At 35.0% G+C, this 24,701-nt stretch overlaps 1 protein-coding gene across 2 annotated transcripts in view; it reads right to left on the bottom strand.

Annotated features, from left to right (window-relative positions):
• LOC123313857 (bestrophin-2) overlaps nucleotides 1-24,701 on the bottom strand; it is an 84,253-nt gene that overhangs the window by 32,608 nt on the left and 26,944 nt on the right. Inside the window, exons 2-4 of one of the 2 annotated variants that reach the window (XM_044898937.1) lie at nucleotides 18,582-18,692; nucleotides 7,905-8,076; nucleotides 714-843 (exon numbers count right to left, since the gene is read on the bottom strand). In XM_044898937.1, coding sequence (XP_044754872.1) covers nucleotides 714-843; nucleotides 7,905-8,076; nucleotides 18,582-18,692 — 413 coding nt within the window. Of the gene's footprint in view, nucleotides 1-713; nucleotides 844-7,900; nucleotides 8,077-18,581; nucleotides 18,693-24,701 lie in introns of those variants that run through there. The other variant, XM_044898945.1, reaches the window with a different exon arrangement.

Below are 24,701 nucleotides of genomic sequence, written 5' to 3'. Positions count from 1 at the left end.
GGGGCACCTAGTATATACCGGGTGAGTCTTTGACTCGTACTAATATTTCAACACTAGCTTCTTGAGGCCCAAAGAAACACTTTTTTCCGATACCGTTTGGTTTAAAAAATACAGGCTGTTGAAAAACCATGAAAAAATGTTATTTCCATTTCTATCTCACAAACGGTTCTATCGAATGAAATGATTTTCGGAATATAGTTTTTCATTTATTTGATGAATCTTTTTCGGAAACAAGATATCACCCACGTCTTCCATTTTTCTCGTTATAAACATTACGTACAATAAAAATACCAAAAATTCAAAGAACCCAACTCCTGAAACCAAGTTTGACGCTATGTAATGAATGTTTGAACGTTTTGTAAAATAAAAATGTTCTTCATATTTTGTAGTGAAATTTGAAAAATTGGGTACTTTGACTGAATACAACTCTTTTTAAAAGATCCACAGATATGTAGTGTCATAAATTTAGCTGACAGGGAAATTTGTTTGTCCGGGGGTGGCATAGCTCATTATGAAAACTTAAAATAGCTATATCTTTTTATCAGGGCCGAAATGGAAGAAAATGGTAGGGAAAAAAGTGTTTCTTTCGATCTCAAGAATCTACTGTTAAAATATTTGTACTCACCCTGTATATCCATGGTGAAACATTAGAGGTTAAAGTTATAGAATTGAGTTCGAAATTTCCCAGAAGAAAAAAAACTCAATAAGCTTACCTGAATCTACCACATGCTGCCAAGTTGGAAATCTTCTCTTTACCCTGAGCGATATCCTTTGCATGGTTATCACAAATGCTAATATAACATATCTTATAATATTTCGTCTCATCAGTCTTTGAGTTTCATCCTGGAATAAAAACTTTGTTAATAAATGCAACAACCAATGAAGTGAATACACTTCACAAAAAACATTCTAGTAACTAGTCTTAGAATTGAAGCTATGAATGAAAATGAATGGTACTCTTCTCGTAGTATGTTGTGAGAAAAAGATCAAAATTCAAGATATCAGTAGAGATATGTAAAAAAAATAAAAAAAACTTCAAAAGGTCGGTCAACACATTGATAATAAGAATTGAATCGAATTTCAATATTAATTTTATGATATTGTAACAAACAAATGTATGAAATGAATAGTTTCATAGCATGAGCTTAAAAATACAAGCAACATTTTTTGTTAACCTGCAATATCAATTTATTGAAACTATGAGCTGGAAAATTTTTAGACGAAAGCCATTGTAATGAATTACTTAATTCTATTCGATTAATAACCAACAATTTCGACGAGTCTGATCACGGAAGGCTAGATCTCTGAGATATTGCGCATGTAATATCGGCTTCTCTTTAGATTACAACAGTTCATTATTGAATATGAAACCAATGGAGGTTTTGCATATCTACGAATAGAAGAATCCGTGATTAATATGCGTGTTCAGCATTAAATGAAAAGTAAAAGAATCCATTTTTTCATCTTCTCCAAGTACATGGGTTGAGGTTTTGGTATAGAGTCATTTGATCCCATTACGAGATAAGATCGATTTTCCCCAACATATCAGTGCTTCGACTTTGCGAAAAAAGAAAATCAGTCTGCGAAAATGCAACATCTCGCTGAGCTCTGAATGAATAATGTATAACATGCCATTCACTACGTGTGACACAACAATAAGGTTGCCTCAGAGCCTAGGCGAGTCAATGTCCCAATTTACAGTTCATTTATCCTTTGATTATTCTGATGACACCATATTATATTAATCAGAGTGTAAACGCCTAGCTCTCTGCGAATAAATATGTACAATGATGTCCTTTGAAAAAAAATTGTTTTGTATTTAATGACATGGAGCACCTATTCTTCGAATTGATATTGATTATAGGTTCAAATATATAAATGTATCATTGCAGCATATCACATTTTTGCCTTTAGTTTGGAATTTTCATATGAGTCATTTGATTTCAAAGAGTTCAGATTACGTAACTGTAACTGCTTTTCAATTCTACTGAAATTTGTCATATAATAATGAACACCAAATACCCATTACATTATCCAGATGTTTGATAGGTGGGGGTAGTTTGACAGAAGTTGAAGTCGACATAACAGCTTCAAAGAAATAGAAATACAATATATTTCGCTTTCTTTCGACACCATTTGTGAATAACTAGTATTATTTATATTGTACTAATATAATTTCCAATTTCATTACCTATGTAGGAATTGAGTTCTTCGGAAATGAAAAACATGAAAAAATAACAATATAGAACTGCAAAAATTGAAACTGTATGATTCGTGGAATTCAGATTTTTTTTCAATTCAGTAAAAAGTTCCTGAAATATAATTCTAGGAGAAAAAAAAACATCAACTTCAGTTTAATAAAGAATAGTAACAATGTATGTAGAAACTGAGAACCAACAAACATATAGTTGTATAGTAATCAACAAACAGAGCCCTGATGAAGTTTATAATGAATCGAAACGTCATCATATTATTGAACTGTTTTTCTGTTTCAAGGGCTTCAATTCCTGAAGAACTAGAACTAGAGGTTTCATAAAAGTACGACATCCTTGAAATATTATACACTAAGTCTTCGAATTATTAATTTGAATACTTATATTTGTTCGCTGAATGACGTTGATGATTATGAATTCATCAACTCATTGAAAGCAAATATTGACCAGAAGGTTAGCAGGTAGTTATTGATGGATTAGATCGTGGTTTTTCCGATATTCGGGAAATTTATTATGGTCATGTTTTCTTCAACAATGAATCAGAAAATTGCCACTATTTGTGTATATCATCAAAGTATGCATATTTGAACAGTATTTTTTTTTACCCAGAATTGGAATGTTAGAGTAGAAAATAGAAGGAAACATATTTCGGAGGTAAACGATTATGCTATCAAATGCTATTGTGTGAATTTTTCTGATTCATTAGTAGAATAAATTAACTTCTGAAATCTAGCATGAAAAAATATAAAAATCCCTCACATTCTCACACTTCACATGTCGAGTAATGTGTTTCCAAAAATAAATAAAATTATTGTTCGACGTTCATCTAGTTACCAAGTTCATGAGCTCAATACATACATGCCTCATCACACTACTTATATTATGACACTATCTATATTATAAAGTGTTATTTCAATATTTTAGCTGTAACTCTGCCGAGCCTTGAATGCTTCGCTATGCACTGACAAGTTAGTGCAAGTATTTACGCAGGAGCAAATCGTTTATTTCACTTTTTTGATTGATTTTGTTCCAAAGATTGGCATCAAAAACCCAAAAAAGTTTCAAGAAATGCAGAATCATCCCAGAATGAATTTCAATCGATAACATTTCTATCCAACTGAACAATAGACACACCAATTATCAGAATGGACGTCGGTCTGGCCAATGAAAGGGCTTTGATAAACAGCCGGAAAGGTTATGTTGATGAAATGAATATTACCCTGAAGTTCACTGAAGAGAATCTTTTGCATAAAACTGCCTTTATGAAAGAACTAGAACAAGACTAGAACTACTACAATAGACCTTAAGGATGCAGTGCGATGAGATCTAAAGAGCAATTAAAGTTACCAGTGCAGGAAAGGCAGTTGGCCCTGACAACATCCATGCGGAATTCCTGTTATATAGTGGCAAACATGCGAAACTTTGGCTAGCCAGGCTCTATACAAACATACTACCGAAGAGCTTTAAACAAACCAAAATACTAGCAATTCTCAAACCAGGCAAGCCTAGTGACAAGCCAGAAAACTACCGCCCCATTGCCTTGATAAGCTCAGGCTATAAGCTCCTCGAGAGACTCTTACTTAACAGAATAGGCCCTAACATACTCCAAACGGTCCCAGTTGAGCAGGCAGGATTTAGGCTCAAAAGAAGTACGACCGACCAAGTATTGTCCCTCACAAAGTTCATAGAGGCAGATTATCAAAGAAAGCTTAAGACGTCTGTGGCTTCAATAGATCTCTCGGCCGCATATGACACCCTATGGAAGGACGCCATACAGTATAAGTTTCTAAAAACCATCCCATTTAAAATAACCGCACGGTTATTGAACAACATGCTCAGTGACAGGAAATTCCGAGTCACCTCAGGGAACCTTCAGAGTAACTCAAGAACGCTGAATAATGGACTGCCCCAGGGATCAGTTCTTGCTCTGGTCCTGTTTAGTTCGTATATATCGGACATGCCTGCCACCACCGCACGTAAATTCGGATACGCTGATAATTGGGCGATTGCAACTAGAGACTACTCCTTCGAGAATGCTGAGAGGAGTCCTTGCAGATGACCTCCCTAAGATAAACACATACTTCAAACAGTGGAGACTCAAGCTCAATCCTAATAAAACGGAAGTCCCCTGCTTTCATTTAAATAACAAGATAGCAAATAGACAACTGAGAGTGCAGGCTTACCAACTACTAAGGCATAATTGTAACCCAAAATAAATACTTAAGGGTTACTTTGAGTAGAACCCTGTTTTTCAAGCAACACCTTCAAACCACAGCAGCCAAATTGAGAACAAATAATAATATCATAATCTATTTCGAACAGCATGGGGATCAACAGCTGCAACCCCACGGTGCTCGGCCTTAGGGCTGGTTTACTCTGCAGCAGAATATTGCGCTCATGTGTGGCTTAATAGCTCACATACTCTACTCATCGACGTACACCTCAATACCACCATGTGACTAATATCTGGCACACTTAAATCAACCCCAACTCAGTGGCTTCCACTACTAAGCCACATACCACCACCAGAACTTCGCCGACAAATCGCCTCACTCAGAGAGTTTGAAAAAATAGTCAAACACCCTGAGCTGCCAATACATAATGATACTAGCGATGTCAATACCACTAGACTGCGCTCTAGAAAGGACAGCCAAAGAACTCAGAGAAAGCAATTTTCAACTTAAAAACGAGTGGAAGGAAGAACGGAAGAACGCACCATATACCACAATGCAATTAATGCCATGAATCGAAAAAAGTCCACCGGGATTTGACCCCCCCCCCTAAAAACATGGGATACTCCTAATAGAATTAGAACTGGTCATAGAAACTGCAGGGCCTTTACCACAGGTGGAAAATGGCCGGAGTGTGATTGCGGAAAAGAAAGATGACTGTCCAACATATTGTTACCGAATGCCCTCTCAGAAGATATGCTGGGAATACTGAAGACTTCGTCCTTGCGACACCAGCTTCGATTGATTATATCAATAGACTTGATATCAAATTGTAACTTCTATTATATTAAATTGTGTAAAATGTCATACGCTAAATAAATAAATATTGTATTTCCCTTGTGAAATCTTAAGTATGAAAATAGTAGATTATGAAACTGACCGTTAGAAATACTCGTAAGCACTTTATTGCTCGGGAGTTCTTAATAAGAGATTACTGGGCTCCAAACTGAGATCTTTTCGAAACACGAATATGATTTCAATTGCAATACTTCTTGACACTTTCAATAAAGTACTGCCTTTTTGCTAACTGAAAGTCAACCATAGATTGCAAAATAAAAGTTGAGTGAAAAACGATATATGAGTTTTAAATCAAAAGATCCAACACAGAGTGAACACGTCGATAACCAATTTTATTGACTATTTAATAACACCGGCTCATTATTCCACATTAAAATTGCTGTCTTTACATGAAGTATCACGTTTTTATCTTCATTTTTTATCATAACTTGCATTGCGTGATCTAATGCATTCAATTTAGATCACGAAGTAACGTATTGCGGAAATCCTCTGGTGCAATTTTTTTTTAATTATACAATGAAAGTGAGATATGGTCTCAGGATTAGAGCTCTTATTACAACGGATGTTTGAACATGGCAAATTTTATAGTTAGAGAAAGTGTAACCTTTCACTAACCCAAAAACGAAGCACAGATATCAATTCGCGGTGATTTGAATATGAGTGGTGTACTTCCTATTCTCGCTGCGTGTTATATGGTTTAGCGATTCTCCAATTGAATAACGTCCGCAGATCTCAATTTGTGATCCGATGTGATGCATCGAAATGAACCGACGAATTTTCAGAAAAATATTCCTTTATCTATGAATAATGAATGAGACCTATGAATAGGAATAAGGTGATTTTTCACAGGTTTCTAGATACACGATTCATTCACAAACCACTATTTGGGAAAAAAGCCAACTAGTTTCAACTTTATTGTAGAGTCTTCATCAGGGCTATTTTTCCTATGTTCCGTTGTCAATAGTTTCGTTGTCAATAATAAAAATTTTGGAGACGATAACAACTGCTCTCATGGAAGCCTTGACTTGAACTTCATGAAAGCCATTTCCAAAATTTCAATTATTGAGAGCGAAACTATCGTATTAGTAATTCAGCATTACTAAACTTCTCACGGTAAAGAAGCGTTTTTTTACTCAGACTTTTTTCTCAACCCCTTGCGTCATACTCCGAATTGTAATTGTATGGCTCATTCTGCCTTTTCCTCTAGTTGCGGAGCCAATGGCGATGATGCTAAATTGAGATTTACTCGAGCGTCGTGGAGACCTGGTAAATTTTGAAGATAAGATGGTAGAAAGAAAATAAGGTTCTATGATGTATGCATTTTCAGCGGTGGGGAAAGTGTCTGCAGGTTTCAAGGGACTGAAAATTCGGACTTGACACAAGGTCACAGCGGTCCTTTGAAAATGCAAAAAAAAAAATCTTTACTTGTAGATACTCGAGCGTGTCAGATTTTCATACAGATGGTTAATCTCGGTTTTGCCGACGTGTTAACCCATTAATCTGACAGTAATCACTGGGGTTTTTAAGAAAACCTCCCTAGATTAAGATCTGACAGTTTGAAGATTATATCAAGGAATTTTTTTGAAATATATCCCTCCCAGTACGTCTAATCGTTTCGGTATTGATTATGAGAGTTGTAGATAATAAAATTCCATAAAACTTTTGTCTGAAGCAATTTTACATACTTCTAACCGTTTTCGAGTTAGAGGGCGATAAGGGCGAGAAGCTTAGGCACAAATGCGCAAGGCCAAGGTCAATGTAGAATCCCAGTCTAATGTACATTCATCGCCATATATCTCAAAAACGTTCAAACGTAGAAAAAATGCTTCGGACAAAATTTGTAGAAAATGTTATGGTCTACAACTTTTATGATGAATACGAAAACAATTTGAAGCCCAGGAAAGGAGATAATTCAAAAACCTGCTTTTTGTGACTTTTATGGCCAAATTTTTTTGTTTCGGCTTGCTGAAACTGTCAGATTATATTTTTTTCCGTTATTCTTGAAACATAAGCTTCAAAATGGAAAAAAAAGCCACCGTGCTCGAGAATGTACACGTAACGTTTTTTTTGCAAGTTTGGTGCCCTCCCACACATTTTCGTCAAGCTTGAATTGTTGGATTAAGAGAATATATATTTTTCAACATGTAATTATCCACATATATCTAAATCTGACACGCTCGAGTATGTACAATGATCGTTTGTCGTAGACAATTTCTCCCATATACAGATCTAATTTTTGGTAGAGGTACTCTACAGGGTGCATTATATTAATCTGATATGCTCGAGTAAATCCCGAATTTTTTCTTTTTGGGATCCCCAACTATATCTTAGTTTGTACTCATACACATGCCATATCATTTGATTCCTGAAAATGTATCTATAGTTCTTGTTCAGAAGAATGAATATACCTATCAAGTTCTTGAAACAGAAAAGGTAAATATGGACAGTCGAATAATAATAAATACAGAAAACCCCAGAGACAACAGGTTGTCTCTGGAAAACCCTATTGATTTCACATTGAGAAAGCACTCATTTCACACATTTATATGAAAGTAACAATAGAAGTAGAAATAATTATCAAATTTTGATTGGAGAAGACGTTAATTGGAAAAAAAAATATATACTACCCGAATTGAGAAATGAATGAATAATACGTACTTACCGACCCTGGGATCCCTGCATTTAAAAAAAGGCAAAGGGTGTCGGGCCAGGGTAATAATTTATACTGGTCCCACCATCTCCCTACTACCAATGTTACATAAAAACCTAATACGAATGACATTGGTATCGTTTCTGTCTGGGATCCACAGTAACGAATTACTTTTTCGAACATCCTGAAAAAAATAAAACCAACTCAATATATTATAAATCACTGTTCAATGACATTGTATTTGCGAGCCATTTTTGTTACTTAATTTTTATTATTTATGAATAACGGATTTGGCAATGAACCCTAGATAAAAAGCACATTGCCTCATCGTTTCCACATCTTCTTAAACTTTGATGAAAATTTTTCGATATACACTTGTTCATAGGAAGGTTGTAAGATCTTGAATGATTTTATAAACCTGAATCCTGGAATCCACAATCATATAAATAGGTACAGATTTCCCTTATTGGCATAGTTCGAGTCAAACAGAAATATTCCATATTTTGTGGGCCGGATAATCAAGTGAAATCGCAATTGTACATTTTCAATTATTCAAACAAAACTTTGTATCACTGACTTAGCCAAAGAGCCTTCACTTGTGCATCATGTAAAAAAACAGTTCTAATATTCCTGCTGGGTTCACAGTAAACAACGATTAGAGGAAATGAAAACACAAAAAATGAAATAAACATTGAAAACAGACGAAACATAATCATGGCTACTAGTCTCAAAATAATCATAAAAATCCCTGGAGAATGAAAGGTCCGTCAAAATTTTGCCGACGCACAATTTTTTATTCCCAAACTTGGAGAGGAGAGCTTCAGACGCCATAAGGTGAACAAAATTCTATCTGTTTATTTGAAAATCATCTAATCTAACCCTATAGGTGGTAGATACTATGAAAAAGTATTAATATATATTCAGTTATATTATTACTGCTGCAACTTATATCTGCATTTGAAAAAAGTCTGCTATAATTTTGGAATTAATAATTTTTTTCGTCGTTTTTTCAACATAAAAGGATATTTTACGTACTAATTCGCGAACGAAAAGTCGACCTTTTTTTAATGAGTATTTTTCGTCCGCATCTGCTACTTTTCGTTCACAAGCACTTTTCGTCCGCTCTGTATGTGGCTTAGAAACAAATACGACAGTGGCGATTTATCAATTTCGAGAGCCAGAGTTTGATAAAAACATAAGTGCCTGTGACAAAAACTCTAATTTGCTCTTGTCATATTAATTCCTTACGAAATCTGCTAAATTTTACGAGTGAATTAAGAACTTAGTTGGAATATTAGTGTTCATTATAAGCAAGAATGTATAGGGACAGCCATGAGGAAATGAATAACACTCCTCCAGAAATGAGAGAATTGGCAATTGCGGCCAGTATGGATTTACAGCAGACAAGCGAGTACCTACTTGTACTGATGTCAACGAAAAAATATTATATGCACCTCAGCAAAAAACTGTCTATTTTGTTTCTATTCTATTTCTATTGCTTGCTGGCCAATTTGCAAGCTCAACTTTTTTTTTCTTCGGTACATAAATAACTATTTCGTTGTTAGTACGGAAAAACTGTTCCTCAAAATAGTAACTTACGTAATAAGTTCCGAAAGTGATATTTTACGGAACGAGTAGCAACTTTCCTGGACGGCTGAAGGCGAGTCCTGGAATCCTACGGGTCCCGTGTAGTACGAGATCCCGCTGCAGAATTATTACGTTCATTACGTACAGAGACAAGCACACATTTTTATATACGTTTATGGATAGGAGAATACACTGATAACACCGCAGCCTGTCAAAAGTGGCCGCAAGTAATTTTAATTAAATTAATGTTAAACAATATTCCAAGAGAAATTTCGTTCACTCCGTTTTGAAATAAAATATATCATCCACATCATAGCAATGCATGTAAAGAATACTAAAATCCATAGCTGCCGTTGCACACTCGGCCGCAACTACCTCGCAGCCAGGTGTAAGCAGGTAACATTTCGATGTATTTCTACGTTCATGACGTACACAGATGTTTTTGATATCAAATTAAAGCTAATTTTTTTTTCGAATAGGATGATGTATGGCTGCCTGTGAAAAAATGGCCGCAAGTTAGGGCTGCCATCTGTTAACATAGCGAGATATCCGAAATAAAGTAAGAGAGAGTTAGACTCATTTCGCACCATCGGGTTCTTACCCGATGTTCCGAATTATATCTACTGATATTATGGGATCTTTCACACATGTTCCGGTTTAGTTTCGCACTGGAAAACAATCAGATTGCACTTTCGGCGGCGCTGATCGCCACGAGATTCGAGAGCTTGATGTGCCCACCGTACGGATAAAACCCGATGAATAATTTTTCATTCGGTTGTTTTCCGGTAAAAACCCGACGGTAAAAACCCGTGTTGTGAAAGGAATCTTAGGGTTCTCAAGAGTGCATCTGAATTATTCGTATATTATAACCACGTGTTGGAGCTCGTTGTACACAACGCTGTCGATATTATTTATGTAATCACCCTTCGTCGGGCGCTATACGAATATTGAGAGTTCGGGCGCAATGCATATAATAGATTCTAATAAGAATAAGTTCCAAATAAATTAATATCGAAACAAAAGAAGATTTTTTTTAAAAGATGATGTCTCACCAAAGTTCATTCCAAAGATACTGGACGATTTATCATGTTCAACAAGATGTATGCGGCAAAAGAGAATGATGAAAAATTCATTAAAAAAATCATAGTCATTAAAACAAAAGGTGCTACGGAGGATTTTCGTCAATTCGATATTGCTCAATGCTACTAAGTACCACTGTTTAAAGTTTAGTGCGGAGAATAAATGGTTGGCTTCTTCTGGATGGTGCCCTGAAACCAACATGATTTCTGGGAAGTTCAACTCCGATACAAGTAGAAAATGTATTATGTAATTGAGCTAACACATTTTCAGATGCTGAAAAAAACTCTGATTGTGATTGTGTATTTCCTGTAAAATCTACTGATTTAATCACTTGAATAATTTCCAAATTGTTTCAATATATTTGAAGATTGAAAATATCAAGTTATAATAATGCTTCAGTTTCATCCAGAGGCGAGAGAGAGTATCCATATCCATAGTAATTAATTGTCTTCGGGGTCAGCAAAATCATCTGAGGATGTTATTTCAGTAATTACAGGAAAAATTTCATTAACAAGGTAACAGCAAATGAATGCAAATGGTTAGAAAAAAATTGGTAAAAAGTAGTTCGTCTACGATGAATCAATCATGTAAAACCTTCAAATTGACAAGTTGATTCTTACTTCTATTCCAATTCCTTTTCGATTTATAGATGAGGAGTTAGCAACAGATGAGGAATTAAAAAACTGAATGACCTTAAGTTTTGGATTTGATCTCTCGTTCCTTAGTCGCCTAATTATTGGAAGTGTAAATGGGTCCATTACCTATACATAGGTATTATATGGATAGTTTTCTAGATACGGAGTGTTTTATGAAATATTATAAAAATTCTAAAGATTTTAATTCTACATCCGATTTCTGAACTACTGGGTGTTTCGAAGGCTGGATTGAATTGAATCAATCAAAGTATTGATCACATCTACAGAGTGATTGATTATAAGTGTCCCTAATAAACTTTTTCTGCTGCAATACTACCATATTGATCACCCAATTGCCTACTGACAGTGGCGGATTTACCATAGAGGCTAAGTAGGCTGCAGCCTAGGGCGGCAGATTTCAGGGGGCGGCAAATTTTGGGACAATTTTGCTTGCACTAATTATAGAAACTGAAATACTTGTATTTCATAGATATTTTAATATCTATCTACATCTGATTTTCCCTAATTATAAAAAAAAACTGACCAAGTAGTGCATCATTACTATTTTTCTGTTCCACTCTTATTTCGGCCGCTTTGGACTCTATACTGAACTTTCGTGAGGTTGAAAAATTTTGGTGTAACCAGATTCTGAATCGTTGGGATGTGTTTCTTCGGTTCCTACGAAAACACAATTCAAGAAATGTATGTCCAGAATTCGTATCTATGGCTCTATTGCCTCAATTTACAAGGTGAGCAAAATTCGTTGTCTGCTGAGGGGATCTCGAGAACTATCAGAGCAAGAAGAAAACGGATGACACATTATCTAGCTCTTTTTTCATGACCAATCCAATTCTGAAAAGAGAACCGGCCTATCATTTCTAGATTTTTAGTTATAATCAAAAATTGGGGTTTTGACGAATTCGAGAAGTTCTCATAGCTTTTTTGTGTTTGAAGTTACATATCTGAAACATACTTCCTTAGTCACTTTTATAAGTAGATTCTATTGACAGAATCTTCTTTTCCAATTCAAAAATTACAAATTCAATTTAAAAAAACGAAGGTTCACCTAATGTTTCGAAATGAAAAAATATTTGGCGCTCGTCAGTGGATTCTACCTAAAAAAGGGTCTGTAGAAGGTTCAAGTTTCAGATCTGTAACTTCAAAGACAAAAAAGTTATGAGAACTTTTCGAAATCGTCAAAATTTCATTTTTGCTAATAACTCAAAATCGGTTTTCATCATTCTTTGTTTTTCTGAGCTCGAAAATGTGTCATCCGTTTTCTTCCAGCTGCCATAGTTCTCGAGTTTCCCTCAGCAGATAAAGAATTTTGCCCACCCTGTATACACCATCGACTTATTGTTCGGGTGAGAGAAGCTTTTTTTGCTTGAAAAAGGTGAAAAGTTAGGTACCTAAGAACCACATTTAGCCAAGAAAAGCTGAACGCTTTGGCTCTTTCGTGTATAAAGTCATAACTAAACAAAATTTCGTATGACGACATCGCAGAAAGATATTTCAACAGCGGGTTTCATAAAACTTAGATTGTGCGATCAACGCTTGATTTCTAAAACGAAATCACTGAAACTTTTTCATTGCTGAATATATTGAACAAGTAGCAATTGAGAATAATTTAATGGACGTATGAACATAATTTGATACGAGAATGATATTATGAATGATCATGACTGAATTATCGATTGAAAACAAATTGTTGATCAATCAAACGTTGATTCCCTGATCAAGCTTTATGAAACCCGAGGTGAGACTTTTATGACTTACGTTCCTATTTTATTGTCATCGTCATTTGGATTGTGGCGATATAATACATATAATAATATGAATGGTAGGGAAGGTCTTTTTTTTTTTGTGTCCCTGCTTAGTTACAGCCTCCTGAAGATGGCGTCCGAAAAGCAGTTTTGTTTTTATTTTATTGAAAATCAATGAACTTTCCTGTATTAAATCAAGCAGATATTTTATATGGACGGGAAGGCATCAAAAAAATTTTGGTTCTGTTCGTCTATGATAGAAAGGGGTAGAAAAATCCATCCCTGCTCCTTGCTTCGCAAGAAACTTTTTCTATATTCATATCTTATAATGAAAAATTAATTTTGGATAACTTAATCCATTCTCAAAAAATCATCTTGAGATTTTTGTCACATATACTCATCAAGATGATTGTGTGCACAAACGCAGAAATATTCGATATGCACTTTGTTTACGGTCTTTTTTTTCCGTGAATTTTCCCAAGAAACTACAATAGACCTTATTTATTAGGAATGGATCAAGCTATCCAAAATCAATCTTTTATTTTGAAATACGGATATGGAAAAAAGTTTCTTGCGGGACAATGTTTAGGGGTAGCTTTTTCTAGCACTTTCAATCATAGAGGAACAGCACCGAGATTTTCTACCTCGCATAAAATATCTGCTTGATTTCGTTCTTGTCAGTTGTTCGATTCGCAAGAAAAAAATTGAAAACTGCTTTTCGAGCTGTAACTAAGCAGGAGGACTCAGAAAAGAAAATTGCATATTAAAGGTCCATCCTATTTTCTGACGATGAATCACCCCCTTAATTTTTTTGCAACTATTCCTATGGACCATGTAACCATGTATATATGCTGTGCCATACTTAATGATAATAAATTTCTTTTTTTCGTTTGATATAGAATTTATCTATTCTATTTTGAACTGTGTGCCCAACAAAAATGATCAAGTTTACTGAATGTATATCACTGTGTGACTAATATCAAATAATATATCCATTACTTTACCTTATTAGAAGTCTATGACTAAACTTCATTTCATTCAGACATGAACGTTCTATTTCTTGTGAAATCTCAACATAATCGTTGCGTTGTAAATATGATCTGGAAACTCGGACACATCGATTTCCTAGGTCACAATAATTATGAGTTGTTATTAGGACCAACGTGTGCAAATCCCAAAGTTACATTTTCACTGACACAAAAATTGTCATTAATATTTTGAACTAAATAATTATGGTAAGGGCGGCAAAATTTGAATAGCCTACTGGCGGCAAATATGTAAATCCGCCACTGCCTACTGAATAAGTTACAAAATCTTAGTGACACAAACTGTAGTCTGTAAATGAAAAGGTAGGTAATGCTAAAAAGATTTAGCGAAATTATTATTCATGAGAATATGTGGAGAGTACTGAAGTTTTCGAGAACTCCTTACAATTCAATAAGAGCGGTCACTCACTTATGTACTGAACTGCAAAGGGTTGTTAATTTTCCCGATATTTCCAAAAGCGCAATTCCCATCAAGTGGAAAACTAGTACTTGGACTTGAAATAAGGTTTTTTGTGAAATTTGATCGCCTCAATTAACCAAACTTAAGGCTTGTTCGCCTAACGGATGTGAACTGTACAGAGCAAGCGCAAATGGATTTTCGTCCCCCTAAAATGGAATTGCGCTTGCTCTGTACAGTTCACAACCGTTGTGAACCACTCTACGAACAAAACTTTAAGTGTCACTAGTACAGAAAAACCGAGAGAAAAATTTACAAAATAATTTTCAAAGCTATTGGATCTGGACCCGTGAAAATGCATGATAATATTAAATCAGGATGAGACTTGTGAATATGTAACCGAAATTCAGTAATTTATACTTATGCAAATCGTGGGCTTCCCCAGAATCACATACCTTCCATCACTTTCATCCGTTCCTGTCAGTTTAACATCTCAGCGATTCACGTAGCCACTTCAGAGATTATATGTTCTGACAATAGGAACGTTAACAAAAATAAAGACTAATTTAAAATTTTTCAAAAGAAGGATAGCTTTCACCGTCACTTGGTTGATTCCTCATCGTAAGGCGAATAACCTCTACAACAGTCTTCTTGAAGGTTGATTCTTACTATATATTCCGTCTGCTTTCCATAACCATACCATCACGAATACAATATTCAATCGATTGTTCCTACTTGATGCGGATAAGATATAGAAGTGAAACGTGATACGGAACCCACTAACCTAAGTATAACGTTCCCATTTAATTTCAGCCTTTCCGTCGCAAATATGTAAGAATATTAAAAAGAAATGAGATGGCAATGGAACGTATGCATTTTTAGATTCCTCAAGAGCCAAAATATTATGTAAACAAAAGAAAAAGTCTAATAAGAAATGAAAATTAGACAACGTATATTGTCACGAAGAAGTTAAATCGACTTTACGGACGTTATTACACACAAGCAAAGGCACATTCTACATATACTTCTCATATATTTTTATAGGGTTTTGCACCTTGCGAGATGATTAAATTCAGTTTTAGCCAGCATAAACAATACAAATCAACTTGACCATTATCAAACATCAGATTCCATACGCAGCTTTCTATGCAACAAATTCTATGATTCCGAATGAATCGAAGCAAACCCAATCAACTCAATTATTCTTATTCATTATCCCGGTCAAAATGTATACGAGATAAGAGTGAACGATGCAGTAGGATATCTCAATAAATAAACGCCTATTAAATCGAACGTATCGTTATCTTCTCCCATGTGCAAGTTGCATTACAAGCCTACCTACTGACTACTGAATTTAGAGAAATTGGATTAATGCTGCTGCCTTCAATCTGGACGTCACGTAGGAGAATTGAGATGAATCGCTTTGCTTGCTAGATGGTGTACTATTTATACCTCCAAGCTCCTACTAGGCAGTTGGAGTACTCTAAAAACTCTTTCTTTCTTTCCCATAACTGGGAACAACTAGCATTAGCCAGATCACAGTGGAGGTCTTTGGTCCACAGCTATAATGGAGACTAGAGAAGAATACAGCGGCGGCCAGATTTGGTTGGTGACTGTCCATCCCCAGAGTGTGGAAGGATGTGTAGGTCACAGTTGGGTCTCTTCAGTCACAGAAGGGCACACAGTCGCAAGTAGCCCTAAGAAATTATAAGTTTGATCTCACTGATAGTCTTTATGTAGATTTATTCTCGGTAACGAGATTCAGCAATGAATGAATGAATGACTAGGCAGTTCCGTGACGTTTTCCATCAGAGTGGGAGTTGTGTTTTCCTGATGACGTCAAATAAGACAGAAACCATGGTCATAGAACGGTCTTTTTGCTGCCGTCCCGAGTGATGTAATGGAGATTTTACCATTCAGACTGTTATTAATATTACATAGATTGATATTTATATCCACGGGTGTTTTGTGTCTGAACTATTTCAGATTAGCATCTCCTGGTATTGGGCCCAAATTCCGTTCCTTGAAAGGTATCAAACTACACTAATAATCAAAAAAATCTTGCTGCAAAATTATGAACTGAAGGCCCCAGTTATAAAGAACCCTCGTTTATTCTGAATTATTGTGAAGACAAAAAAATGTCTCAAATCGTTTACTGTTTCAAAAATGTTATTATATGGAAATCCGCAGAAACTTTCACAAAACCACAAGGAAAATAGAAGACGAGATTTGCAAGAACTCTTTCTCAAAAATTATGAATTTTTCATCGCATTTTTAGGTGATTGTTTGACGGCTTCGAAGTCAAAAGAATTGTAGAAAATGAAAACACTTGACAAGACGAATGGTATTCTTCATATCTTTCGCATATTTTGCGATTTGCCGTTATAGGTATAACTGCATTATAAATATTCTACTCATTCAACAACCACTCGTAGAAGCTGGGTACAGAGATTGTAAGATGAAGCAGCTACCTGTAATTACTGCTCAAGGTTCATTACGATTACATGCTTCATAATTCGAGTGTGCCAATAGGTTACAGACATTGATCTTTGTAGGCAAACTGGTTTTTTGATAAGGGAAAACAACGTTCTTATTTGCTTGTTATTGTTTTCGAGGCACTTATTCTGTTGGAAAAATTATGACCATACTTCGTCATTAGGCAATGATGGAAAATTCAGATAACGAAAATTCTGTATGGAAATTCCAATCCAAGTACAAAAAATATGCTTTTTTTCGATAATTGAACAGAACGAAATAATGCAACAATAGCAACTTGAGTGAGTGTATATTTGTTGAATCTCTGCAGTTCGTCATTGCGAAACCACAGTTTCTAGCAGTTTCAGAAAGTTTTTCAAATATATATGCAGAATTGAACAAAACCCCCAAATCTCTGACTATGTCCCTTCTATTAAGAACAAAACTCTCACACTCATAATTGAATTGAATTGTTTCCGTTCTTCTCGAGAAAATAACACCCTTTCACTTGCTTATGTTAAATTGAAACCTGTTTTCAGCACACCAATCCTGAACAAGTATGAGCTGAAAATGAAGATTCATGCAATCATACATGGAATTATTTTCAGGAACATTTTCAAGTTATCCGCAGAACAAAGACGCCCACACGATTCGAAACCCAGGAGGTGGTTGATAAACAAAAGGAAAAATAGAGGTCCAAGATTTGAACCTTGCGGAATTCCAGAAGTTCCAGTTCATGAAGATAAAGATAAAGGAGCTTGAAAATAAAAGTTTACAGGAGTCTGTTATTTACTTATTTTTTGTTATATTATTTCTGTAGGATTAGTGAAAAAATGCATATTCTCTGATCTTACCACTTGTTCCAGACCAAAACAGGTATATCGATATGCTGCCTAACCTCATAAACATAGAGACCTGGACTGTGTCTTCCCTTTCTATCTGTGCATGAAATACGGTCAAAAAAAGTGACAGAGAGAAACTGAACATCGTGCCTGCTAGTTGTCTTTTTCTAGAATTTTGATTGGTTCGCACTTACCTCTAAGTCAATAAAAAAGAGACAGATATTGGCCCGATGATTATTTCTCTCTTTTTAAAAAATAGCCAATTTCATGCTGGTATTGATCAGTACATGTCTCTATGTCTATGTCTAACCTACAGACATACTGACACACCTGTATACATACGTATATCCAAGTACTGTCTCATGCATATCCTACTCTGTTGGCAGGTGCTTAGACAACCGAGAACGACAAAGGCCATCAACTGTATCCAAATATTCGAACTAAACTAAACAACATGTCAACAAATTTGTCCACTGTCCATTCATTTATAAAGAAAAGTGGATATAGCTATACTGGTTGCTGAATGTGAACAGTATGAGTTTCAGAACGTAATACAACTAAAATTCCTGTTGCGAAGGAAATCATTCTTCGTTTTTCTTGGGTGTATACTCTCAAATTGAAGAAATTAAGCTTCGCTTATTCAATATTCAATGTATTTCATGATGATCAAAAATTATGATAAATATGTCATAGCAAGTTTGGTCCGAAAGTCCAAAAACTGAAATGTTTAATTTTGGAACCGACGTTCGAACAGTTGATATTTTGAAACTTGCAAAATTTAATGGAAAATAAGGTATTATTTTATCACTCTGTCCAAGAGGAATTATTTCAATCTATGAAATTGCACAAACGTTTTTCACTTACCTCTGTTGTTCTTGATATAATATATATCTATAGGTCACCATAATTGTATAATATAATAATAAGTAAGCTAACAGTTCTCTCCATACTAATTTGTACACACTGCCTCGCCATCTGAAAAGAAAACTCAATATTAAAAGGGTAGAGAAATTATACGAATATTATATGAAAAATTTATTCTTATGGTTTCTCTCAAAAATTCTTTCAGGATTTATACCCAAACAGCTCAGAAATCAGGATTATTAATATAGTTCTGTTGAAAACAATGATTTTCCTTCTGTTTTCTGTCGCTCAATGCTGGTAAAATTAAAATGCACTGATTTCATCAGACGATGCAAACCAGGGAAACTGAATCCAAATAGGACAGTTTTTATGTTTTCTACTAGTTTCCATAAAAAAATCTCTGATGGGTGAGGTAATGGAGGAATTGTATATTGGTTTGTCGGGATCTCCCTATTATGTGTATAGATATCTCAAAATATGAAAAAATAAACCTTTCGTTGAAGCCTATCCCTTATCCGAATATTCATCATTGGAAATAATAAAATGTTGTGTTGTCATACATGCCCCTTTACTGTATCAAGCTGATGAACTACAAAGATTTATTGAATGATCAGATGTCATTCATTATGGGTAAACTGTTAAAAAAAATAGGACTTCTACAAATATCCTCGATATTAGTAGGTATCTACTCCTAATTTCTTATGTATTCAGCAAATTAGCGAAATAGTAATAATGAATGCAAACAGGTGGTTTATCGAAAAATTGTGCAAATATTTGAAATAACGAATGTAGTTCAGTAGTATTAACGGTATTTCGAATATTCATTGGCTAGATAAGCTACATGACTTCCATTCATATGAAATGTTTGTTTTAGAAAATCACTTTGACGAATTCGATGAATCAAAAGTTGAATTAACTTCATTTATTTGGCAAGATATTTAAGTATGAATCCATAGAATTAAATCTCAATTCCTGGTATTATTTCATGAATATCTACTTTTTTTGTTTTAGCTCATAGACGAACCCATTGGCTAAAACACAAATTTCACATACGAGAGTTTACCATGTAGAGGTTTTCGGTAACCCTTTATCTCTTCGAATCAAAAAGTTTGCTTTGACATATTGCATATTCTCATCGAAAGCGCGCTCTTCATACCAAATACCCTCTTTAGTTCCTTCAAAGAATCGCCACTTCCATTTTTCAGTGTCATTCAGATACGCACCCTGTATACTTTCATATTCTGTTTGCTTGTATAGTTGACGAGAAAGTGAATTATGGAATTTTAAAGGTAATACTTTCTTTGAATTAATTCTAAAATCAAAATTTGTTAATATTGATAACATTAATCTATATATCGTAATATTGTATTTAGGAAAGACATGTTGCCCAACGGTAAAATCTTTTTTTTTTATTATATGGAAACAATGTAGTAACATCAGTGATGGTCAGCTTAAACTATTTCATGATCTTGCATTATAGATGCAAAAATTTTCCTATTATAATTGGTACTAAAGTTTTTTCTGCAATTAAGATTTCCATAAAACTTGGAGAATATCTTGATAAGGAAAAGAAATAATGATAGCGCTTAAAATTTTGATAGTTTCACTGTTCTATCCTCCTGCATCACAGCTGTTACTTTATGGAGTGTGGCTAATTAATTCATGGTTTTCTAATAAAAGAGAAATAATATTTCTCGTTATGTGCATACCTACTGTTGTAATACAATGTTTTCACTCTCTCCCTGAGGTAACTAGATGAATGATCATGATGAGATAATGATCTATGAATACAATATGTATTCATAGCTATTAAGAAATTAAATATTTAGTTGCAATCATCAACATTAGGTAGACGGTAATATTTCAAACCAGAATGAGTTTCCATTTGACGGAAGAAATCAAAATGTAGTAGGATGTTAGATTATTATTTTTTGAGTTGAATGGAATCTACTGATGTAACGTTTTCTTCACTCAATTAAAACGACCGACTGATTAAGACTATTCATTTGAACTTATACTAACACTCATAACTAACTATATCACGACTATTTATCTCTACTTGTACTGTCCTGTCCTATCTTCCGCAAAGGGTGGGTTTTTGACTCGTACAAATATTTCAACACTTGAGGTCCACAGAAACACTTTTTTCCTATACCATTTTTTCCGATTCGGCCCTGATAAAAAGATATAGCCATTTTGAATTTACATAATGAGATGTGCCACCCCTATAAAAACAGAATTACCTTCAGAACTAACTAAATCTGTGACACTTAGCATCTGTGGATCTTCCAAACAGAGTTGCATTCAGCCAAAGTACCCAATTTTCCGAATATCACAGATATTTTTTTATTTTTGAACATCAAATCACTTGAAAACGGCTCATAAAGCACGTTTGTAACAGACAAATCTCTGGAGAATTCTCTACCAAATTTTGGTGAGAAAACCGGCAGAGATTATTTTTTTTTGCAACTGAACAGTGAATTCTACCGAAAGTGCGTATGTAACGGTAAAGAATTCACGGCGCATGAATTCTCGAGTAAATTCTCTAGAGAATTCTCGACTGTTGCAAACGGACTTCATACGAGAAAATATGAGGAATACTTTCATTTTCATTCATTCATTGCTATATCCCGTTGCCGGGAATGAATCTACAAAAACACGAAAAAAGGGAAAAAAAAAAGGAAAAGGGAAAAAAAAAGGAGGTGCGAACAGACTTATAATTTTTCAGGGCTAATTGGGACTATGTGCTCTCCTGTGACTGTAGAGACCCAACCGTGACCTACATATCCCCTACCACACTCCGGGCATGGATAGTCACCAGCCGCCGCTGTATCCTTCTCAAGTCTCCATTATAACTGTGTACCAAAGACCTCCACTGTGACCTGTCTAACGCTAGTTGTTCCCAATTATGATTGGCATTAACTGATTTTAGGGATTGATGTAGTGTATCCTTAAACTGCTTATAATGGCCTCCTAGTTTCCGGGCTCCCTCAGTGAATTCGCCATATAGAGCTATTTTGGGGAGTCTTGTGTCTTGCATCCTCAGAACGTGGCCGCTCCATCTGAGTCGGGCCCTCGTTACTTGAGTCTCAATTGTTGTACAACTCGCGCGCTGCAAGACTTCTGCATTCGAAACTTTGTGTAACCATCTGATGTGCATTATCTGTCTTAGATGACGTAGTTGCGTTTGTTCAAGCTGTATGTCGCCTGTAGGGAGTCCAGCTTTCGCTTCCGTAAAGAAGCGTTGGGAGGACCACTGCCTTAATTGGCAATAATTTTACAAAACATTCCAATATTCATCAAAAAGCCGGACTGATCACAGTACATTTACAGTTACAGGAACAGTAACAACAGCTCTCGATGTCATTTTCTGAAGACAGAAAAATCAGCTCGCAATGTTTCATATCCCAGAGCAACGCAATGCCCTGCGTTTACCCTATTTATTTCAGAAACTTATTTTCATCTCTGTCGAAATTACTAATATGGACTTCATTATAAAATGAATACGCCACTATTACGCTCCATATATTTGGAATACAGATATTCCTAATTGCTGCAATATCATGAAATTCTCTAGAGGTTATCTCAACAAAACCCAATCATTTTGAAAGCTGTCCAAACCAATATGTCTATAGAAAACGAAATCAAGCTTTGGATTTTTTAAGTTCTTTGATGATTCCCACTCCTTCTAGTTGTTGCCCTGAAGTACTATAATCAAATTCAATTAGTGAATTAACCCTTTGAAATCAATTTGAATTCAATATTTCATATTGAGTTATATTTAGTCTTATTTCATTTATAACGCACCAATTAAACACTGAGTCCAATAAGTTAATAAGAATAACTGAGTATGACAAGGAAGAGCTCAAAATCATCCGAAAAGAATTGAGAATCGCTATGGATTGAAGCCTTTTCGATAATATAATGAACAAAATAGGATAACAGTTCTCACTATTTTAAATTTACGTTTTCCGGAAAAAATGGACCAACGATATGTTTGTTCTAGATTTCTGACCAAACATTTTGATTTTTTGGAAGTTGAGTATGACCAGTCAGTGTAAATGAGGATAAGCATTGCTCCAATTTGTGACTGTTAACGTGCCCATTCAAGAAGATCGTATCAGTATCGACATTGATTCCAATGGTTCATTAGGATATTGCCTAACAGGGCCGCCGCCAGACATTTTGCCGCCCTGGCAAAATAAAATTTCGCCGCCCCCGCAAAATGATATTTTGTCACCTTGCTGGGACTATATACATACATACAGCATGCTCAAAATGTAGATATTGAGAGCTTTTTTCATAAATTGATATGCCTAATACAGATATAGAACTGGCCTTCAATATGATTCAGTTTGAAATTCTATATTCCACAGATAAAGAGATATATGAAAATCTACAACAGTCTCAATTCGTATAAACACGAGATACCTACTATATTGTAAAGGGTTGAAAGGTACTCTTGCTTCTCAAGTATTTTAAATCCCTCCCAGAAATCAACATTTCAAATTCGGATTGGCAAACAGAGAATGAAATAGTTATTTAATCAACTAGGTTATTAATGAAAGCGATTAATGATTGAGATATTTTAATGTTCGAGATCATTAATCGCTCAATTAATAAACGAGTTTATTACAAGATTTTTCCGTCGACCACATTTTGAATTGACTATGAATTCTTGATTGCAAAAATTTTCTATCGATACCTAGTCAAATTTGACACCTTATAAATATTTTATGCTCATATCGGAATGTTGATATTTATGCGGCCGATCGAACAATTTGATAAGTCCATAGAGGGCATTTTCGAGTTGTGACATTTTGAGTAAATCACATTGATATCGTTCCCTATAATATCTGTTAAAGAATGTGTGGATCTGGTGGAAGTTGGAGTTGTAGTAAATAGATATATTGATTACTCTCTAACCATCATAATTTTTCTGCAACCTCCACAATTCATCTCTTCTCAATTCATCCGCTAGGTACTACGAAAATCAATGCGACATACAAAAATGAAATAATTATTTGGGAAGCTGCTGAATACTTCTATGTTCGATTACCCATGACAATAATGCATTAATGGGAAATCAACCAATAAAAGGGTTCATTAACAGCTAATTTCGTGTACGTTAAACAGTGCTATTATTGAGAGGTCAGCGGAATAACTCAAAAAAAAAGGACAGTGAGTGGCCGCTGCGATGGTGATATTTACAGGCTGACTTTGATAGTTATTCATGAGTAGAATGCGGCATCTTCGATCGTTTTCCATCTGGCGGTATTCCTCTTGTTTGTGGTTGAAATGCATTCTAATTCGGTACTTTGAGAATAACATATGTGAATTGTTTTGCGACCAAGCGCATAAAGCTGCCTGGTAGATTTCACTCTTCGTTCAGAAATAAAAATGCAAGGAAAATCATACAATCAGAGTAGGTACTCAATAATTTCCACTCATCAGAATATGAAAATTATTACGACAGGTATTTCCTGTATTAATTCTTATTAAAAACGATAAACATCACTAATGGGCACATCAAACCAATCTGCAATTTTTAACAAACCTTCAATTAAAAAAAAAAACAATAGTGAAGAGAAGAATTGATTCTCAGAACCAGAGGTACATTGATTAAAAACATAGTTCTTATGCTTTCATGTTATGATCTTATATTTTATTATTATATTATGATCGACGTCACCAAGCGTTTTTATACAATTCTGGCGACCTACAGAGACACTGTTTCTCTTCACTCTGTGTATGGATAACTAAAATATATTTTCATCAAACTTATTTTCAGTGTGTTGTCCGGGATGACAAGGGAGTTGAAATATTTCTGAGCTTTTGTCACTTCCAATGAAACCGGAAATAGCTATCAAATTAGTTTTTTCAAGTGGCATGCCCCATTAAGAATCACATTTTTTAATTCCTCTGGAATTCGACGTGTTCTAGATACTGATATTTTGAAAATTTTCTCAGCTTTCAGAGCACGAAATCCGTTTGAAGGGACGCTGACAGAAAAACGCAAAATATTCTGTATGTGTGATCAATTATGGACATACTACAAGTCGTCAGTTTAGGCTGCATTCACGGTGTTAGGTAGCCTATCGATTTCGGTGAATATCGAAA

This window comes from Coccinella septempunctata, chromosome 1, assembly GCF_907165205.1.
Source record: "Coccinella septempunctata chromosome 1, icCocSept1.1, whole genome shotgun sequence".
NCBI classification, from domain to species: Eukaryota; Metazoa; Arthropoda; class Insecta; order Coleoptera; family Coccinellidae; genus Coccinella; species Coccinella septempunctata.
The sequence above is the reverse complement of the archived record's forward strand: the minus strand, read 5'-3'. Positions and strand labels throughout refer to the sequence as shown.